The sequence below is a fragment of the Microcebus murinus genome, chromosome 21 (genome assembly GCF_040939455.1).
Source record: "Microcebus murinus isolate Inina chromosome 21, M.murinus_Inina_mat1.0, whole genome shotgun sequence".
NCBI lineage: Eukaryota > Metazoa > Chordata > Mammalia > Primates > Cheirogaleidae > Microcebus > Microcebus murinus.
Genome location: NC_134124.1, coordinates 2,337,916 through 2,352,990, shown reverse-complemented (window position 1 = coordinate 2,352,990; position 15,075 = coordinate 2,337,916). Strand labels below are relative to the sequence as shown.

The following is a 15,075-nucleotide window of genomic DNA, read 5'->3' as shown; positions in this document are numbered from 1 at the left end:
GCGCCTATGGGTACTCACATAATAAAATTGAATTAGCACTTCCCTGAAGTTCTTCCTTTTAACTTTCCTTTGTCAGTTCACCTTCACTTTTGGTGAAGGGCAATTAAAAATGTTACTGCCTATGTTTGGCTAAATTAAAACCTGCTAAGGGCCGGGCGCCTGGCTCATGCCTGTAATCCTAGCACTCTGGGAGGCAGAAGCAGGAAGATGGCTTGAGCAAAAGCAAGACCTAGTCTCCACAAAAGGTAGAAAAATTAGCTGGGTGTGGTGGCACTCACCTGTAGTCCCAGTTACTCAAGAGGCAGGAGGATCTCTTCAGCCCAGGAGTGTGAGGTTGCAGTGAGCTATGGTGATGCGCAGGGTAACAGATTGAGACTCTGTCTCAAAAAACAAACAAACAAACAAAAACTCTATATGGCATTAACTTTTTTTAAAACCTACTTGGCTGAAATTTTGTGCTGAATTTTACTTTGCAGTATTTGGGAAAGGTTTTGTTTGATTGGTTTGTTTGATAAGGGTTTTTTTTAAAAAAAACTTTAAAAAATATATGTAAAAGTAACTTTTAGTGTTGTCACTTTTAAAATGCCTGGTTAAGAGAGTTGGCACATATTTACATTTCACTTAAAATATTATTTGGAAAGAAATATAATGATTTGTCAGAATGATTCTGGCTAAAGTAATGTTACTTAAATACGAGATTTTTGAAACTAACCCTAGCTGTGCATCCATAGTCAATCATCTTCATGAAAATGTTGCAAGAACACAGTAAGATTTTTTCTACTAAAGTGTCAGTTTAACAAAATTACCTGAAAGGTTTTGAATTACTAACATAATAATTCATCAGTGGTCATGTGTTTTTATATTTCTATATATAAAATCTCTTTATTTTGCCTCTTAGTGGGTTTTGAAACATTTTTAAGTATTGATAAAACAATTCGAACCCTAGAAGCCTAAAAATAATAATCTAATGTTAATATGTTCATCAGATCATTTCCTCTATACCATTAGTATCTATGTCTTCATACATTGATTTTTGTCTTAACATAATTCCCATTTTTTTCTTTAAATATTTATAATTCTGAGGTGGAAAACAAGTTACAACTTTTTTAATGCATGCACTTACTGTATACCTGAACTTATACTTTTCTCATTTAAATTTCTAAGAAACAAGCCAGGCTCGGTGGCTCACGCCTGTAATCCTAGCACTCTGAGAGGCCGAGGCTGGCAGATTGCTTGAGATCAGGAGTTCGAGACCAGCTTAAGCAAGAGCGAGACCCCGTCTCTACTAAAAATAGAAAGAAATTAATTGACCAACTAAAAATATATATACAAAAAATTAGCCAGGCATGGTGGCACATTCCTGTAGTCCCAGCTATTTGGGAGGCTGAGGCAGAAGGATTGCTTGAACCCAGGAGTTTGAGGTTGCTGTGAGCTAGGCTGACGCACGGCACTCACTCTAGCCTGGGCAACAAAGTGAGACTCTGTCTCAAAAATAAAATAAAATAAATTTCTAAGAAACAGTATAACTGATGGGAAATACTTCTAGGAATTCATTAGGAATAGGAATTAAATTATTTTTAAAAGTTATTTTTTAACAGCTAATTCAGAAGGTTCAGTACAGGTAACTGTGCCAGACAAGCCAACAAACTCAGATCTAAATGCTGGCTTTTGGAATGCAATGAATCACACCACACCAAAGCATGAATGTGAATCAGTGCTTTTATTTACTGTTTTATTTAATTTGTTTTATGGCTTAGATTTTCTTTGGACTTACAGTTCTATAGAAATGAAGGATAATGTATTTTTAAACCCTTGAGTTTTTGATATAATTTTGTCTTAAAGAATGAAAGCCCATGCATGATTCTTCATCTCATGGTTCCTGAGAGAATATATTCAGATATATTTCTCCATAAGTATTTTTCAGTTCTTTTTCCTTGCTAGCAGGAGGGGTTAGCTTTTGGGTGGAGATATTAACAATTTATAAACTCTTCTGTTTTCACTCTTCTTCTGTGGTCCTTTGGGAAGAAAGTTAAGAATGATAGAAAGCTTCTAGGAGAGGCTTAGACCAATTCTACGAAAAGTTTGATTGGTTTTCTGAAGGAATGTATGTTTCTAAGAAATTGTATTACCAGAAATGAATTGTTTTTGATTCAGTTTCTTAACCCGTTTAATATTAGCTAGTTTTTATTTTCTCTTTTTCATTTGGATTTAATGATTTTGAAATTCATCAATAAACTTTCATTGAGTACCTATTGTATGTATATAAAATACTTTATTAGACATTATAATCAAAATAATCAATTGGAAGCCCTATTCCAACTTTATTATTTGGTAATAATTCCACTTACATTTGACACTTGGCATGTTTAATCTGACTTAGGGAGATTTAGGGTCCTGAGTTTGACATAATAACAAGCTATTTTAGTTGTTAATTTAGGGTATGATGATATGATAGCTCAGCAGCTATAAAATGCTTCGTTAATTACTGTTATATAATTCCATAGTGTAGAATTTCTTCCTTTATAAGTATGCTAACAAATAAAATACTTTCAAGTAATTTTATTAAATAAAAATTTTAGAAAAACTCTGAAAAATATATTAAAAACTACTTGGTATAAATTCTGCCTGATACTTTTATCTGTGCATTTAATACCTATCTGTGACTTTTATTTTAATTTTATGTGATTTGGGGGAGCCTCTTGATTCTGTGCTTGGTTATCAGGAAAAAGTAACTGAAGAATCATTTTGCTTTTTTTTAACCTATATATGTCATTTGGGGACACACAAATCTTTGCTTTTTTATTTGGCTTTCCTGTTAATTTTTCTTTCCCTATTTTTCAGCTCATTTATTTTATTTCTCATTCACTTACTTTTGTTCTCATTTATCTTTGCACAGTTGGCCAACAGTTTGAATTTAAAAAGTGAGTTAAAAAGTTCTTCTAGGAACATAATAAATAGAAATGAGGGATAGTATTGATTTGACTTCCTTAAAATGTTGATATTTGGTTTTGTATTATTGAGGAGTGTAGGCAGTTCTGTATTGAAGGTAATTTATGTGTCTAAAACATTGACTCATTTTAGTGATTGTTGCAATTAAATGACTCAAATAGGTAAAAAGAAAGTTTCTCCAGATAAAATGGTTGAAATGCAAGCAAAAATTGATGAGGAGAGAAAAGCACTTGAAACAAAGCTTGACATGGAAGAAGAAGAAAGAAACAAGGCCAGAGCTGAATTAGAGAAACGGGAAAAAGATCTACTTAAAGCCCAGTAAGTATTATTGAATTGAGATGGATTCATGATTTAAATGTTTAATATTTTTCATAGGATGTATGAATAGGAAAATTGAATAGTTAATTAAAGGCTTGGTTTTTGTCTCCAGAGTAGCTGTTTTTGGATAGAAGAGCCCCAAGGTATGTGATGTATTTTTAAAAATCAGATCTGTTTTGATTATTTCATCTTTGTATGGGAGAAAAAAATACTGTTAAAAATGGTGAATTTGAATTAGTTATAGATTAAATCATTAATACTACAAAGTGGTATAGTCTGATAGAGATGTTACATAATTATATTTCTATTTTGAAACTGTACATCCAAACTCTTGTTAAATTTGGGGAAATGATATCAGTAGAAGAGTAGATGATCAGTGAATATAGGGTATTCTTATTTTAATTAACAGACAAGAACATCAGTCTTTGTTAGAAAAATTATCTGCCCTGGAGAAGAAGGTAATTGTTGGTGGTGTTGATTTGTTGGCCAAAGCTGAGGAACAAGAGAAACTTCTTGAAGAATCTAATATGGAGCTGGAAGAAAGAAGGAAAAGAGCAGAGCAACTTCGCAAAGAACTTGAGGAGAAAGAAGTAATATGACTTTTTGTTTTTAGTTTAATATTTTGCCTAAGATAATTAACTTTTCTAGGGAAAAGCTAAGTATCTATAATCTTGATGAAATTTTAAAGCAGATTTATGGATTGCTTTGAAGATAAGTGTCTAAACTTATATCATGTGTTATATCATGTGTTAAATAATTATATTTGTGATTTAATGAAGAAAATTATTCTGAAGTTTATTAATTTTCATCATAGCAAGAACGCTTAGATATTGAAGAAAAATATACCAGTTTGCAAGAGGAAGCACAGGGAAAGACCAAGAAATTAAAGAAAGTTTGGACTATGCTTATGGCTGCCAAGTCAGAGGTTGGTCCTTTAAAAATTATATACTGATGTAGTTTTGAATTTTTTAAAAAGGAGTTCCTTTGATTAAGATTGATTAAGACTGGTGGGGCACAGTGGCTCACACTTGTAATCCTAGCACTATGGGAGGCCGAGGTGGGAGGATCCCTTGAGCCTCAGGAGTGTAAGACCAGTGAGCAAGAGCTAGACCCCATCTCTACTAAAAATAGAAAAAATTAGCTGGGTGTTGTGGCATGCACCTGTAGTCCCAGCTACTTGGGAGGCTGTAACAGGAGGATCGCTTGAGCCCAGGAGTTTGAGGTTGCTATGAGCTACGATGATGCCACTGTACTCTACCCAGGGCAACAGAGCGAGACTCTGTCTCAAAAAAAAAAAAAAAAAAAAAGAATTAAGAATCCATAGTAATTATAGTATGTGCTTGTAATTTTAAAGAAATAATATTTCTCCATTATGTACAATTTTTAATTTTACCTGTTGGCTAACTCATTTCTTTCCAACCTTAGCTGATAACGTGGACTAGATGGTGACAGTGTCACTCTGTCCATTATTTTTGTGAAAGAACTGGGTAAGCTCTCACAGGCCTCTTAGACCAGTGCCCTATGTGAGGTGGAACTGTTTTTGTTTAAAATCTTATTTGTTCATGGTATTTTCATGGATTTTCTGGTAGATGGCTGATCTCCAACAAGAACATCAGAGGGAAATCGAAGGCCTTCTGGAGAACATTCGGCAACTTAGCCGGGAGCTTCGACTTCAGATGCTTATTATTGATAACTTTATACCTAAGGATTATCAGGTAAGTGATAAGTTCTCTGACCTAGTTATTAGGTCACTTAACTGTGATTATAGGACAAAGAAATATAATTTCTAATTTAATTGATGGTAAATCCTTACATTTCAATTATTGAGTAAAAAGTTTTCTTGAATGAATGCTATCACATTTCACTTTAGTTGTTAACTTTTCGTAATACATAATTCTCTGTTTGAGTATCTAAGTATCTAAAGAAGAATTTTTCAGCTCTTTGGAGGAACTCAGATTCATGTAAATGCAACCATAATCAAGGTATAGGTCCTATTCCTTCATCCAACATCCTTTATCATATAAGTAGAATAAATAGAACCACAGTGCTGTCTTTTTCTTCATGTATATGGATGCTAATTCTTTGTGTATGGGGGAGGGGTGTGTGGTAAAATATATATAACATGAAATTTACTTTAGTATATATAATATGAAATTTATCATTTTTACCTTTTTGTTTTTTGAGATGAGGTCTCACTATATTGCCCAGGCTGGCCTCAAACTCCTGGGTTCAAGGGATCCTCCTGCCTTAGCCTCTGGTATAGATTTTAACTATTTTTAAGTGTACACTTCAGTGACGTTAAGTACACTTACATTGTTGTGCAGCCATCACCAACATCCATCTCCAGATGGATGCTAATTCTTAGTATAATTTAAAAATCTCATCATCAAATTTTTTAACTCAAAATTTCTGTCTTTCCAATATGTTTTAGTAAACTTTAACATTCTGATTTTTTAAAAAATATATTTTGGATTTCAGTACAGCTTTAAGAAATTTGTCTGAAAATGAATCGTAGTATCTTTTTTTCCACTGGACCTAAAGTGCACAGAATTAATCCTAGGTTCATGGTATACTCTCCTTACTGCTCTTTGGGTGGCCTACTTTTATTTACTTGCTTTGTAGCTGACTCATCACCTAGGACAAAAGCTAGGACCTTGGCAGTAGTCTGCTTTTAACTAAATGGTTTCTCCCTCCCTGAATCCATCCTTTTGCCTCTTCTAACCCAGGGTGACCATAATCCTGATTCCTGTCTTCTTCATTTTTTTGCATTTTTATTTTAATTGTAGTTTAATTGTATTTACATGCATTCCTAAGAAATATATATTTTAAAATTTATAAAAAGGGTATCATGCAGTAGTATATGTCTTAAGACTTAAAACTTTTTCACTTAACATGGTTGAGATTTTTAGTTCTATGAATACTTTTCTATATTGTAAATGTTATTGAACATTAAAAATAGACTATCATTGACTCTTTTAAAAGGAAATGATTGAAAACTATGTCCATTGGAATGAAGACATAGGAGAATGGCAGCTAGTAAGTATTACCCTCATCCTTTCACGAAATACTTACAGAGGGCTTCCTGTGGACTAGAAATTATATTGGCTGTAATGGGGAGGAAGGTGGTCCAGAGGATGAATTAGAGGAGAATCCAGGAGGGCGGAAAAGATGTTTTCCTAATTAGCTGTATTATATTTTATAACAACTAGTAAACTGTAACAGTAGATCATGGTCTAGGTGGAAATGGTCCACGTCAGTGCTCCATAGGCCTGAGTAACCTCTGAGGCCTTTGTGCTCCAGCTTCAGATCATGTTCTACAAGTGCAACATCAGTTCATCACACAGTAATTTGCCTAATTCATGGTATCAATTACTAATGAAGACATTTCTGTCCCCCTCCTTTTCTTTTTTTGAGAAATGTGTTGCATATACAGGAAATAACATGAGGAAGCAAACCCCAGTACCGGATAAAAAGGAGAAAGATGTGAGTACTTTTTTGTTCTTTTTAAAACTGCAGTTGTTTCTTTATAGGAATATGAGCCATTACATTGTGTTGTCACTCTTGTATCTGTTAATTGGCTCTGACGAAAATGGACTTATCTTTTGGAAATAAAGGCCTTGGGATGGCATGATGATGAAGACAGCTCTGCTTGCCTCGATGGCAGGCTTATTACTCTACACGAGCGGCATAGAGTCACTGTTAGGAGTCTTTCCACTCCCTCTCTGCATCATGGGGATGTGGTTAGAGACTAGAATGTGTCTGTCTTCCCTTTCAAAGTTAGTTCTAGTTCTAGGTTAACAAGAAGAGGGAGCAGCTTTAAGGAAAACAGCAACAGTTTTTCTTTATGTCTAAGGAAATTTATCATGTGTGAGAGATTCTTATTTACCAACCTTTGGTGAATGCATTTTAGATATTGGGATTAGATATCTTTAGACAATTTGTTTGGTTTTGTCTTCTGTGGCTTTTTTTTTCTAGGAGTTTATTCAGTATTTTAAATCTTCCACCAAATCTGATTCAACTTCCTCCTATAACAGTGCCTTGTGTGTGCTTCTTTTACTTAGCCCTTCGAAGTGGACCTTTCCCACGTGTATCTCGCTTATACTGAGGAGAGTTTGCGTCAGTCTCTGATGAAATTAGAGAGGCCGCGGACCTCAAAGGGGAAAGCAAGGCCAAAGACAGGGAGAAGGTAAGGACTGCCCTTCAGTCCATGTAAGGAAAGTAGTGAGATATTGTAATTAGATACATTTAAAGGAAATAAAAATTGATTTAGTTAATATAATAAATATTTGGCTCATACATTAAAAATCAAATTCCTTATGTAGTTAGAATTTGAGTAAATTAAATCTGGCTAAAGAATTATGGTGTTTCAACTTCCTTAGCCTCTTGAGTAGTAGAATTTATTCTTAATTCATTTTGTTCTTTCCAAGTATGTTAATGGATCACGTACTATCTTGTTTAATTCCTTAATTCTTGTGTTTATTCTTCTAGTGAGATGCTAATTAATTTGCCTGGTTAGACTCCCAAGGTATTATATTTAACTGGTTAGTTTTTCTATAATAAACATTGCCCCAACAACCTTGATTTCCTCTGTTACCAGTTAAGGGAAAACTCTGGATGTCTTTTCCTCTCCTGTGGGCACTGGTTCTGACTGTGGGGTGGTCTCCATGTGTCATCACATACACCCAAGGAGATCAGGGTGCGGGTGCGCCGTGTTGGAGCCTATTTTTTCTCTCCCTTTTCTACATCAAGTACTGTTCAGCTTGTTTAAACTGATTGTAAAACTCTGGGGCTCCTGAAATGGTAGAAAATAATTAGCTGCTTTTTTCTCTACTTCAAGGGCATGGGCTTTCGAGTTACATGTAGAATGAGGTTGTATAGTTTTAATATTTTTGTGTTACATGATCTCATAGACACTTAAAACTGAAAGTGTTAATTCATAACTTAACACTTATAAATTTGGTATAGTTGAACTTGTGGGGAAATCGGTTGCATATTTAAAGTGTATAGACTTTTGCATTCTTTAGCATTTCAGTGAGGAGTTCAAAACTTTCATATGCCCACAGAAGCCACACATATTAATGAATGAAGCAAATCATTCTAAGAAAACGAGTCCCTTGAGATGTATTTTTTTCCTTTTCCACTTTTAATAGAGATATTTTCCTCTTAACTTTACAGTTAGTAGTAAAAATGACAATGCAAGTGTGATAATAAATGGTAAGACATTTGATTTGGCCTCAGTGCAGGAGAACAATGGGCAAGATGAGGACTGGGGCAGACTGGAGAGCAGTTTTGTCTAACACAAGCAGCTGCCGTTCTCTTCCTAGTTGGTTGTGGGAATAGAGGGCTCATTTCTGGATCTTCTCTTTTCTAAGAAGCCAGAAATCTGGGTTATTTATGAGAGCTCTCACTTTTAGTTATCTTTTTTTTTTTTTTTTTTTTTTACTATGTGGACTTAAACTAATCAATAATTTTATAGGGTATTTGAATACAGTTGCCAGAATGCTTATTTTAAAATATGTACTTTTTTTAGTTTAAGAAAAAAATGTATGGAGCAACATTATGTGAGCCATACCCAGCATCTCTATGTACTAGAAGTAGCCTGCTGTATCATGAAAACACTAAGAAAATGATAGCCATAAACATGGGCAAATATGTACAATAAATGGTTAATGATAATATTACATGACATTACATGGTATGTTTACTATGATGTTCCTCATTAGAAAGATATAGTTGAATGTGCTAGGCAAAATAGCAATAACCATGGTGCACTAATGTAGCATTTCTGTCAGTTCCCTACACATGCATTTGTGAGGTATTGCCTCAGATGATTTGTGTCTCTGATTTTCTGAGTCCACCTGCATCTTTAACATACCTCAGAATAGATAACCATGGGATTCAGGTCTGGCAAGCATGCGGCCCACTTGGCCTGGCCACATTGGCTAGTTCAGTTTTGGAAATTGCCATCCACCCAGTCCCTCATTATTCTGGCACAGTGGGGTGGAGTTTCATCCCATTGTGCTTACTCTAGATGACCTTCCCCTAGCCTGAAAAGGTGGGAATTAATTGATCACTTAACATGGTCAAACATATTAAAATTGGCCTTGTTTCCAGACTCTATGCCCACTGTGTATTTTCTGCTACATAATGTAAAGTGTCTACATTTAATTCTTTTAGGAAAGCATTCATGCTTGCTTTTTCTCTTCTCCAAACAGAAAGCGTTCTGCAAAGCCTGAAACTGTTATTGACTCTTTACTTCAGTAAATGTTACAGACATAAAGTCACAATAAAAATTAGTGATATTCTTATGCTTGGACAAAATCTTTAATTAAAACACTGAAGACTTCTGTGTAACTTCACGTAATGAAGCTGTAAATGATGGAGTAAGACTGGATATAATAATATGCCTAATAACTTTTAGTCTCTCTATATATTAACATAACATTAAAATTGTACAACTGGTGACTGTTGAAATTGTCATACTGCTCTTCAGTTGTACTGTGCAGGGAAGTTGGGGAAGCAGTTCATACCAGGAAGAGTTATAGTTTAGATGTATCTATAAATCAGTTAGCTATTTACCCAACTGCTGTATATTTAGACAACCAGAATTTCAAAATAGAAAAAAAAAAGTATGTCTTGTTTTGCACATAGAAAGTAGCAGATCAAATTGTCCTGTGTTGCACTGTTGTATATGAATGTTTTGGCTGCACATCTAAGAAATGACTTTGTCCTAACACTAACCCACTCAGCCTGTTTAAGCACATTCTAATTTTCTAGCATTCATTGCATTTTAAGTATGAGATGATTGATCTTACTGATATCCTGTAGAAAATTTTATAATTCTATAATCTTTGCAAGTATACATGTTTTAAAAAAGGTGAAAATGTGTTTCATCCGGACCTCTCCTGACCTTTTTGGCTACTTTGAGTCAAATCAAATATACTTTTTTTTTTGTTCTGGTTTCATGTTCTCTTGAAACGTTGAATAGTACCTAAGTATAAAGGAGCTATACTTGCAGAAAATTAAGAATCTAAGTACTGGTCATTTATCTTTGCCTGTATGTGTATTTTTAAATATTTACTTTGAAGTGTGACTTATGGATGCTTTTCTTTGTCTGAGTTCAAAATTTTGATGGAAATTACTCTGTATCTCCCAATTAAGGGTTTCCATTTCCAGAAAATGCAGCTAAGCAAGAAAAATATCTTTTAGTCCTTGCCTTTAAAACACTTTTTCTTCATACTTTATAAAAGAAAATTCTTCCCTGAATTTCTACTATTGATTAATCCAGTTAGACCGTATTCCTCTATAAATAAAAATTATGTTCATTTTATAGTAAAATAAGTTGTAGTAGAATTATTTGTTCTTTTGTGGCTGCTTTCAAAATTTTTATTTTTTTGAAAGTTGCTCTACTTCCTAAACCACTTAATATATGTTTTACGGATTTTGAAATTATGTAATCAGCCCTTAAACACATAGGTTGCAAAGGTTTTGAGACTTCATAAGTTTAGTATTTATTAAATTAATGTTATTTTCAAAAGTTTGGTTAAATATTGGTTTATAATTACAAAGTTGTGTACAGAATAGCTGTGAGTGGTGGTAAAAATGTGTCCATAAATTTAAAGTATATTCCAGAAGTAGAGTACTAAATGTCCTGTGTATGGTGAATATTTTTGAGGTAATTAGAATTGCAATTCACTGGGAGCATTTTCTTTGTAGGGTGCAAGATAGTTAAGTTTATAACTTTACTCTGGGGGGCATTGTTTAGGTTCTGTGAAGACTTGAGGTAAATACATGTCTTGTAAAAGCTTTGTGTGAGCAGAATATTTTGGTAATTGTAAAATGTTTTTGATGATGCACACTTAACTCTGTTAGTATTTACTGTACAGAAATCTTGCTTTTGCTGGTAGAAAAAAAGATCCATGCTTCTTTTAAAAAGTCCATGTTTCTAGGCTGTAACAATGCAGTAAATAAGAAATGAATAATAACTCTTGAATTAAGCTTTAAAACATCATAGAAATTTAAGCCAGTAGGTCAGATATTTTTTCTATCCCACCCCACCACAAAAACAAAAAGAAATCTATAAAAAGTTAAAATAGGCCAGGCGCAATGGTTCACACCTGTAATCCTAGAACTTTAGGAGGCAGAGGTAGGAGGATCACTGAGGCCAGAAGTTTGAGACCAGACTGAGCAATATAGTAAGACCCCCATCTCTACAAAATACTAAAAAAAATTAGCCGAGCATTGGTGGCATGCACCTATAGTGCCAGCTACTTGGGAAGCTGAGGCAGGAGGGATTGCTTGAGCCCAGGAGGTTGAGATTGCAGTGAGCTATGATCATGCCACTGCACTCCAACCTGGGCAACAGAGTGAAACCATGTCTCAAAAAACAAAACAAAAAAAAGAGTCGAAATAAAAAGTCAGTCTATCAAAATACAGTTGAGAAATTCTTAAAGCAGGCTACTATAGCAATTTTTTTTTACAAAAAGCATTATGTTAGAGCTGATTATACTAAGTGAACATTAAGTATATATCTAATAAAATACCAAAATTTGATACTCAAGCCAGGCCTGAATTTCCATATGAAAATATGGGACACTGACTTCAGAGCTATTCATTTAGTTCCAGTTTTAGCAGTTCTGTAATCTCTTCATACTTACTGTGTCTTTGTCCACAGATGAAATATTTTGTAACTTCAGTGTTAATTTCATGAAAGGATATAGATGAACAAATTTGCTCATTATTTGAAATAAATATGCAGATTTAAAATGAGTGACACATATATATAAATAGGTTATTGATGAAAGGGTATTCTTTTTTCTCTTTAACTTAAAAAGTAATATTTATTTATTAAAAGGAGTCTTGGTAGAGTTATTGGCTTGTAGTATGTTCTTTAATAAACCTTATAATTACATATACTAATAGGATATTAAAATATAATAGTACTCTCCATTTTTGTTTAGATTCACGTAAAGTATAAGGTTAATCAAGGAGAGAGAATCTGCATCTACATGTTTATGCCACAAGTGGAATCCATGTGACAAGCTATTTTACTTACTTTCTGGAGAAAGGGGAATTTTTTTTTGCAGCAGGAAATTTAAGGTTACTTTGGTGGAGAGGGTGGTGGTACTTTATCTGTAACGTTTTTAAAATTGCGATTATGATTTTTGAGTGTTTTTTGTTTTGTTTCTTTTTAAGTCTATTTTTAATAGACTCTTGAGGAAGGTCCCTCTCCTTCCTACAGGGCTGTGAATTAAGGAATGGTGGGTAGAGTTTACATTTAAGCATGCCAGTGTCTGCCCCATTTCTTAATGTATACATTTGTTTTCCTTTTTAATTATTATTTGTTCTTAAAATACTAGAAGAAAACATAGATCTTTCTAGTGCCTTTGAACTTATACTGTAGTCTGATTAAATCATTAATAACTTTAATAGCATTATTATAATGCTATATACTGGCCAGAATTACAAATTGTACAGTAAGTTTGTTGCATCAATTTCAAAAGCCACGCTTTTATTGTATTTTATGTATAAATTGTATTTGTTCCAGTTGTATATATTGATATTGTATGTATACATGCAGCATGGTTAAATAAGAATAAAAGTGTTTTGCCTACTACCTGTTGTGGTGGTTGTCATCTTTTCTTTGTGTTTATTTCCATTCTGATGATAAGGAGCAGGTTCTTTGTGCTTGGTGTCTTAATTTTGTATGGTTAAGGGGCTTGTGTAATTCCATACCCAGAAACTCTTAATGTTGTGGGACTTTTAAACAGAATTCATCATAAAACAGAAATTTTTGGCCTGTAATCCTAGCACTTTGGGAGGCCAAGGCTGGAGGATCACTTGAGGTCAGGAGTTCAAGACCAGCCTGAGCAAGAGCAAGACCCCGTTTCTGCTAAAAATATAAAAAAATTTAGCAGGGTGTGGTGGTATGCACCTGGAGTCCCAGCTACTTGGGAGGCTGAGGCAGGAGGATCACTTGAGCCCACGAGTTGGAGGTTGCTGTAAGCTAGGCTGACGCCAGAGCACTCTAGCCCAGATGACAGAGCCAGACTCTGTCTCAGGAAAACAAACAAACAAATTTGTTAAAGACTTTTTTTTCAGCAAAAATATTTTTGTCCAAGTTTTGTTATCCTTTTCAGTAGGTATTTGAGAACAGAAACCAGTTCTCAGGTCATCATTTCGTGTATATGCAGAATGTACCCCGCTAAAAGGTTAGAGGAAACATTGGTTAGTGGTAACATTACCATGATCTTATTCAGAAACTCTTCATAAACTTAAAAGTATCTCCAAAACAATAACATTGCTTGGATTATTGTTAATCATATGTTATTTTGGCAAACATTGATTACCAGACATTGTACTAGGCAACCTTAAGAAATTCAGAGTGGACATTGAGAAAGTTTGATTTGCTAACAAATTTCAAATTTTATTTTATGTTTTTTTTGTTTGTTTGTTTGTTTTGAGAGAGGTTCTCACTCTGTCACTAGAGTTCAGTGGCCTGATCATAGCTCACTGCAGTCTCAAACTCCTGGGCTCAAGCGATCCTCCTACCTCAGCCTCCCAAGTAGCTGGGACTATAAGCACGTGCTGCTATGCCTGGCTAATTTTAAAATTTTTTTGTAGAGATGGGGTCTTGCTATTGCCCAGGCTGGTCTTGAACTCCTGGTCTCAAGTGATCCTCCTGCCTCAGGCTCCCAAATTACTAGGATTACAAGTGTGAACCACCATACCCAGCCTCAAAATTTATTTTTTAGTTGACACGTAATTATAGATATTTATAGGGTAGATAGTGATGTTTCAATACATACAATGTATAGAGATCAGATGAGGGTAATTAGCATATCCATCTTCTCCAACATTTATCATTTCTTTGTGGTAGGAACATTCAATATCCTCTCTTCTAGCTATTTGAAAATATATATTATTGTTAACTATAGTCATCCAATAGTGGTATAAAACACTAGAACTTTTTCCTGCTATTTAGCTGTAATTTTGTGTGTTAAAGGTCTGTTTTTTGCACAGGAGAGGCAACTCCTCTGGTCATTCCAGACCTTGCTCTCTTCCTGTTCACAACTTCTAGCTTATATAAAACTCTCCCACATGTTTGTAGTACATGAAAATAAAAGGCCTGCTGTCACATAAGCAAGGTAATAGTGTTGCCTCTGCACTCCCCCTTGTCCCTCCTCCCCAGCTGAATTTTGGAGCTGTGATATGTTCACTTGCATCAAGCAGTAGCACTGAGGCCCTCCCTGAGGAAGCCTGTGTTGTCAGGACCCTGCTGAGGATATTGTCCATCATATCATCTTGTGAAGACCCTCAAGAGAAATCTCTTTTAAAGCTAAACAGAAGCCTAACGAGCTATTTTACCCCTTCATGTGTAACAGAGTTAGGTAAAACAAAGTGCTCTTTGTTTTGCTTTGGCTGATAGACTGTAAACTCTGATGGCCTGCTCACCGACAGCCTGTTTTTCTGTGGATCACCATTTCCTATTCCCTTTCTTCTTTGGTCCTAAATAATATTGTTGTTATTTTTCTGTCTTAATCTTTTCTAGTACACCGCTTTAAGTCTTTTTAAAACAAGGCAGTATACAAATAGATAAAGGCCACAGTTAGCCTGTGCCTCACAGGGGCGGTTCTCTCAGTTGTGAAGCCACAATCTAAACCTAAAGCAAGCTGGAGGAGCCTTCTGCACTTCGCTGTTGTCTAAATTTCTTATTCTTGACCTGTTTCATTTGCAAAGCAAATCAGGCATTCAGTCCTCCCTCGGAAGCTGAACAAATGTGTGGGAAAATGATTATGAAGAGGCTAC

At 34.7% G+C, this 15,075-nt stretch overlaps 1 protein-coding gene across 5 annotated transcripts in view; it reads left to right on the top strand.

The window, feature by feature from the left end:
* Nucleotides 1–12,883, top strand: part of KIF3A (kinesin family member 3A) — a 43,652-nt gene extending 30,769 nt beyond the window's left edge. For 4 of the 5 annotated variants that reach the window (XM_012762131.2, XM_075996034.1, XM_075996036.1 and 1 more), the window contains 8 exons: nt 3,111–3,267; nt 3,677–3,857; nt 4,082–4,192; nt 4,857–4,982; nt 6,250–6,303; nt 6,682–6,750; nt 7,329–7,453; nt 9,483–12,883. In XM_012762131.2, coding sequence (XP_012617585.1) covers nt 3,111–3,267; nt 3,677–3,857; nt 4,082–4,192; nt 4,857–4,982; nt 6,250–6,303; nt 6,682–6,750; nt 7,329–7,453; nt 9,483–9,531 — 872 coding nt within the window. In that variant the 3' untranslated portion in view covers nt 9,532–12,883. The remainder of the gene's footprint in view (nt 1–3,110; nt 3,268–3,676; nt 3,858–4,081; nt 4,193–4,856; nt 4,983–6,249; nt 6,304–6,681; nt 6,751–7,328; nt 7,454–9,482) is intronic. The other variant, XM_075996035.1, reaches the window with a different exon arrangement.
* Nucleotides 12,884–15,075: the final 2,192 nt, after the last annotated feature.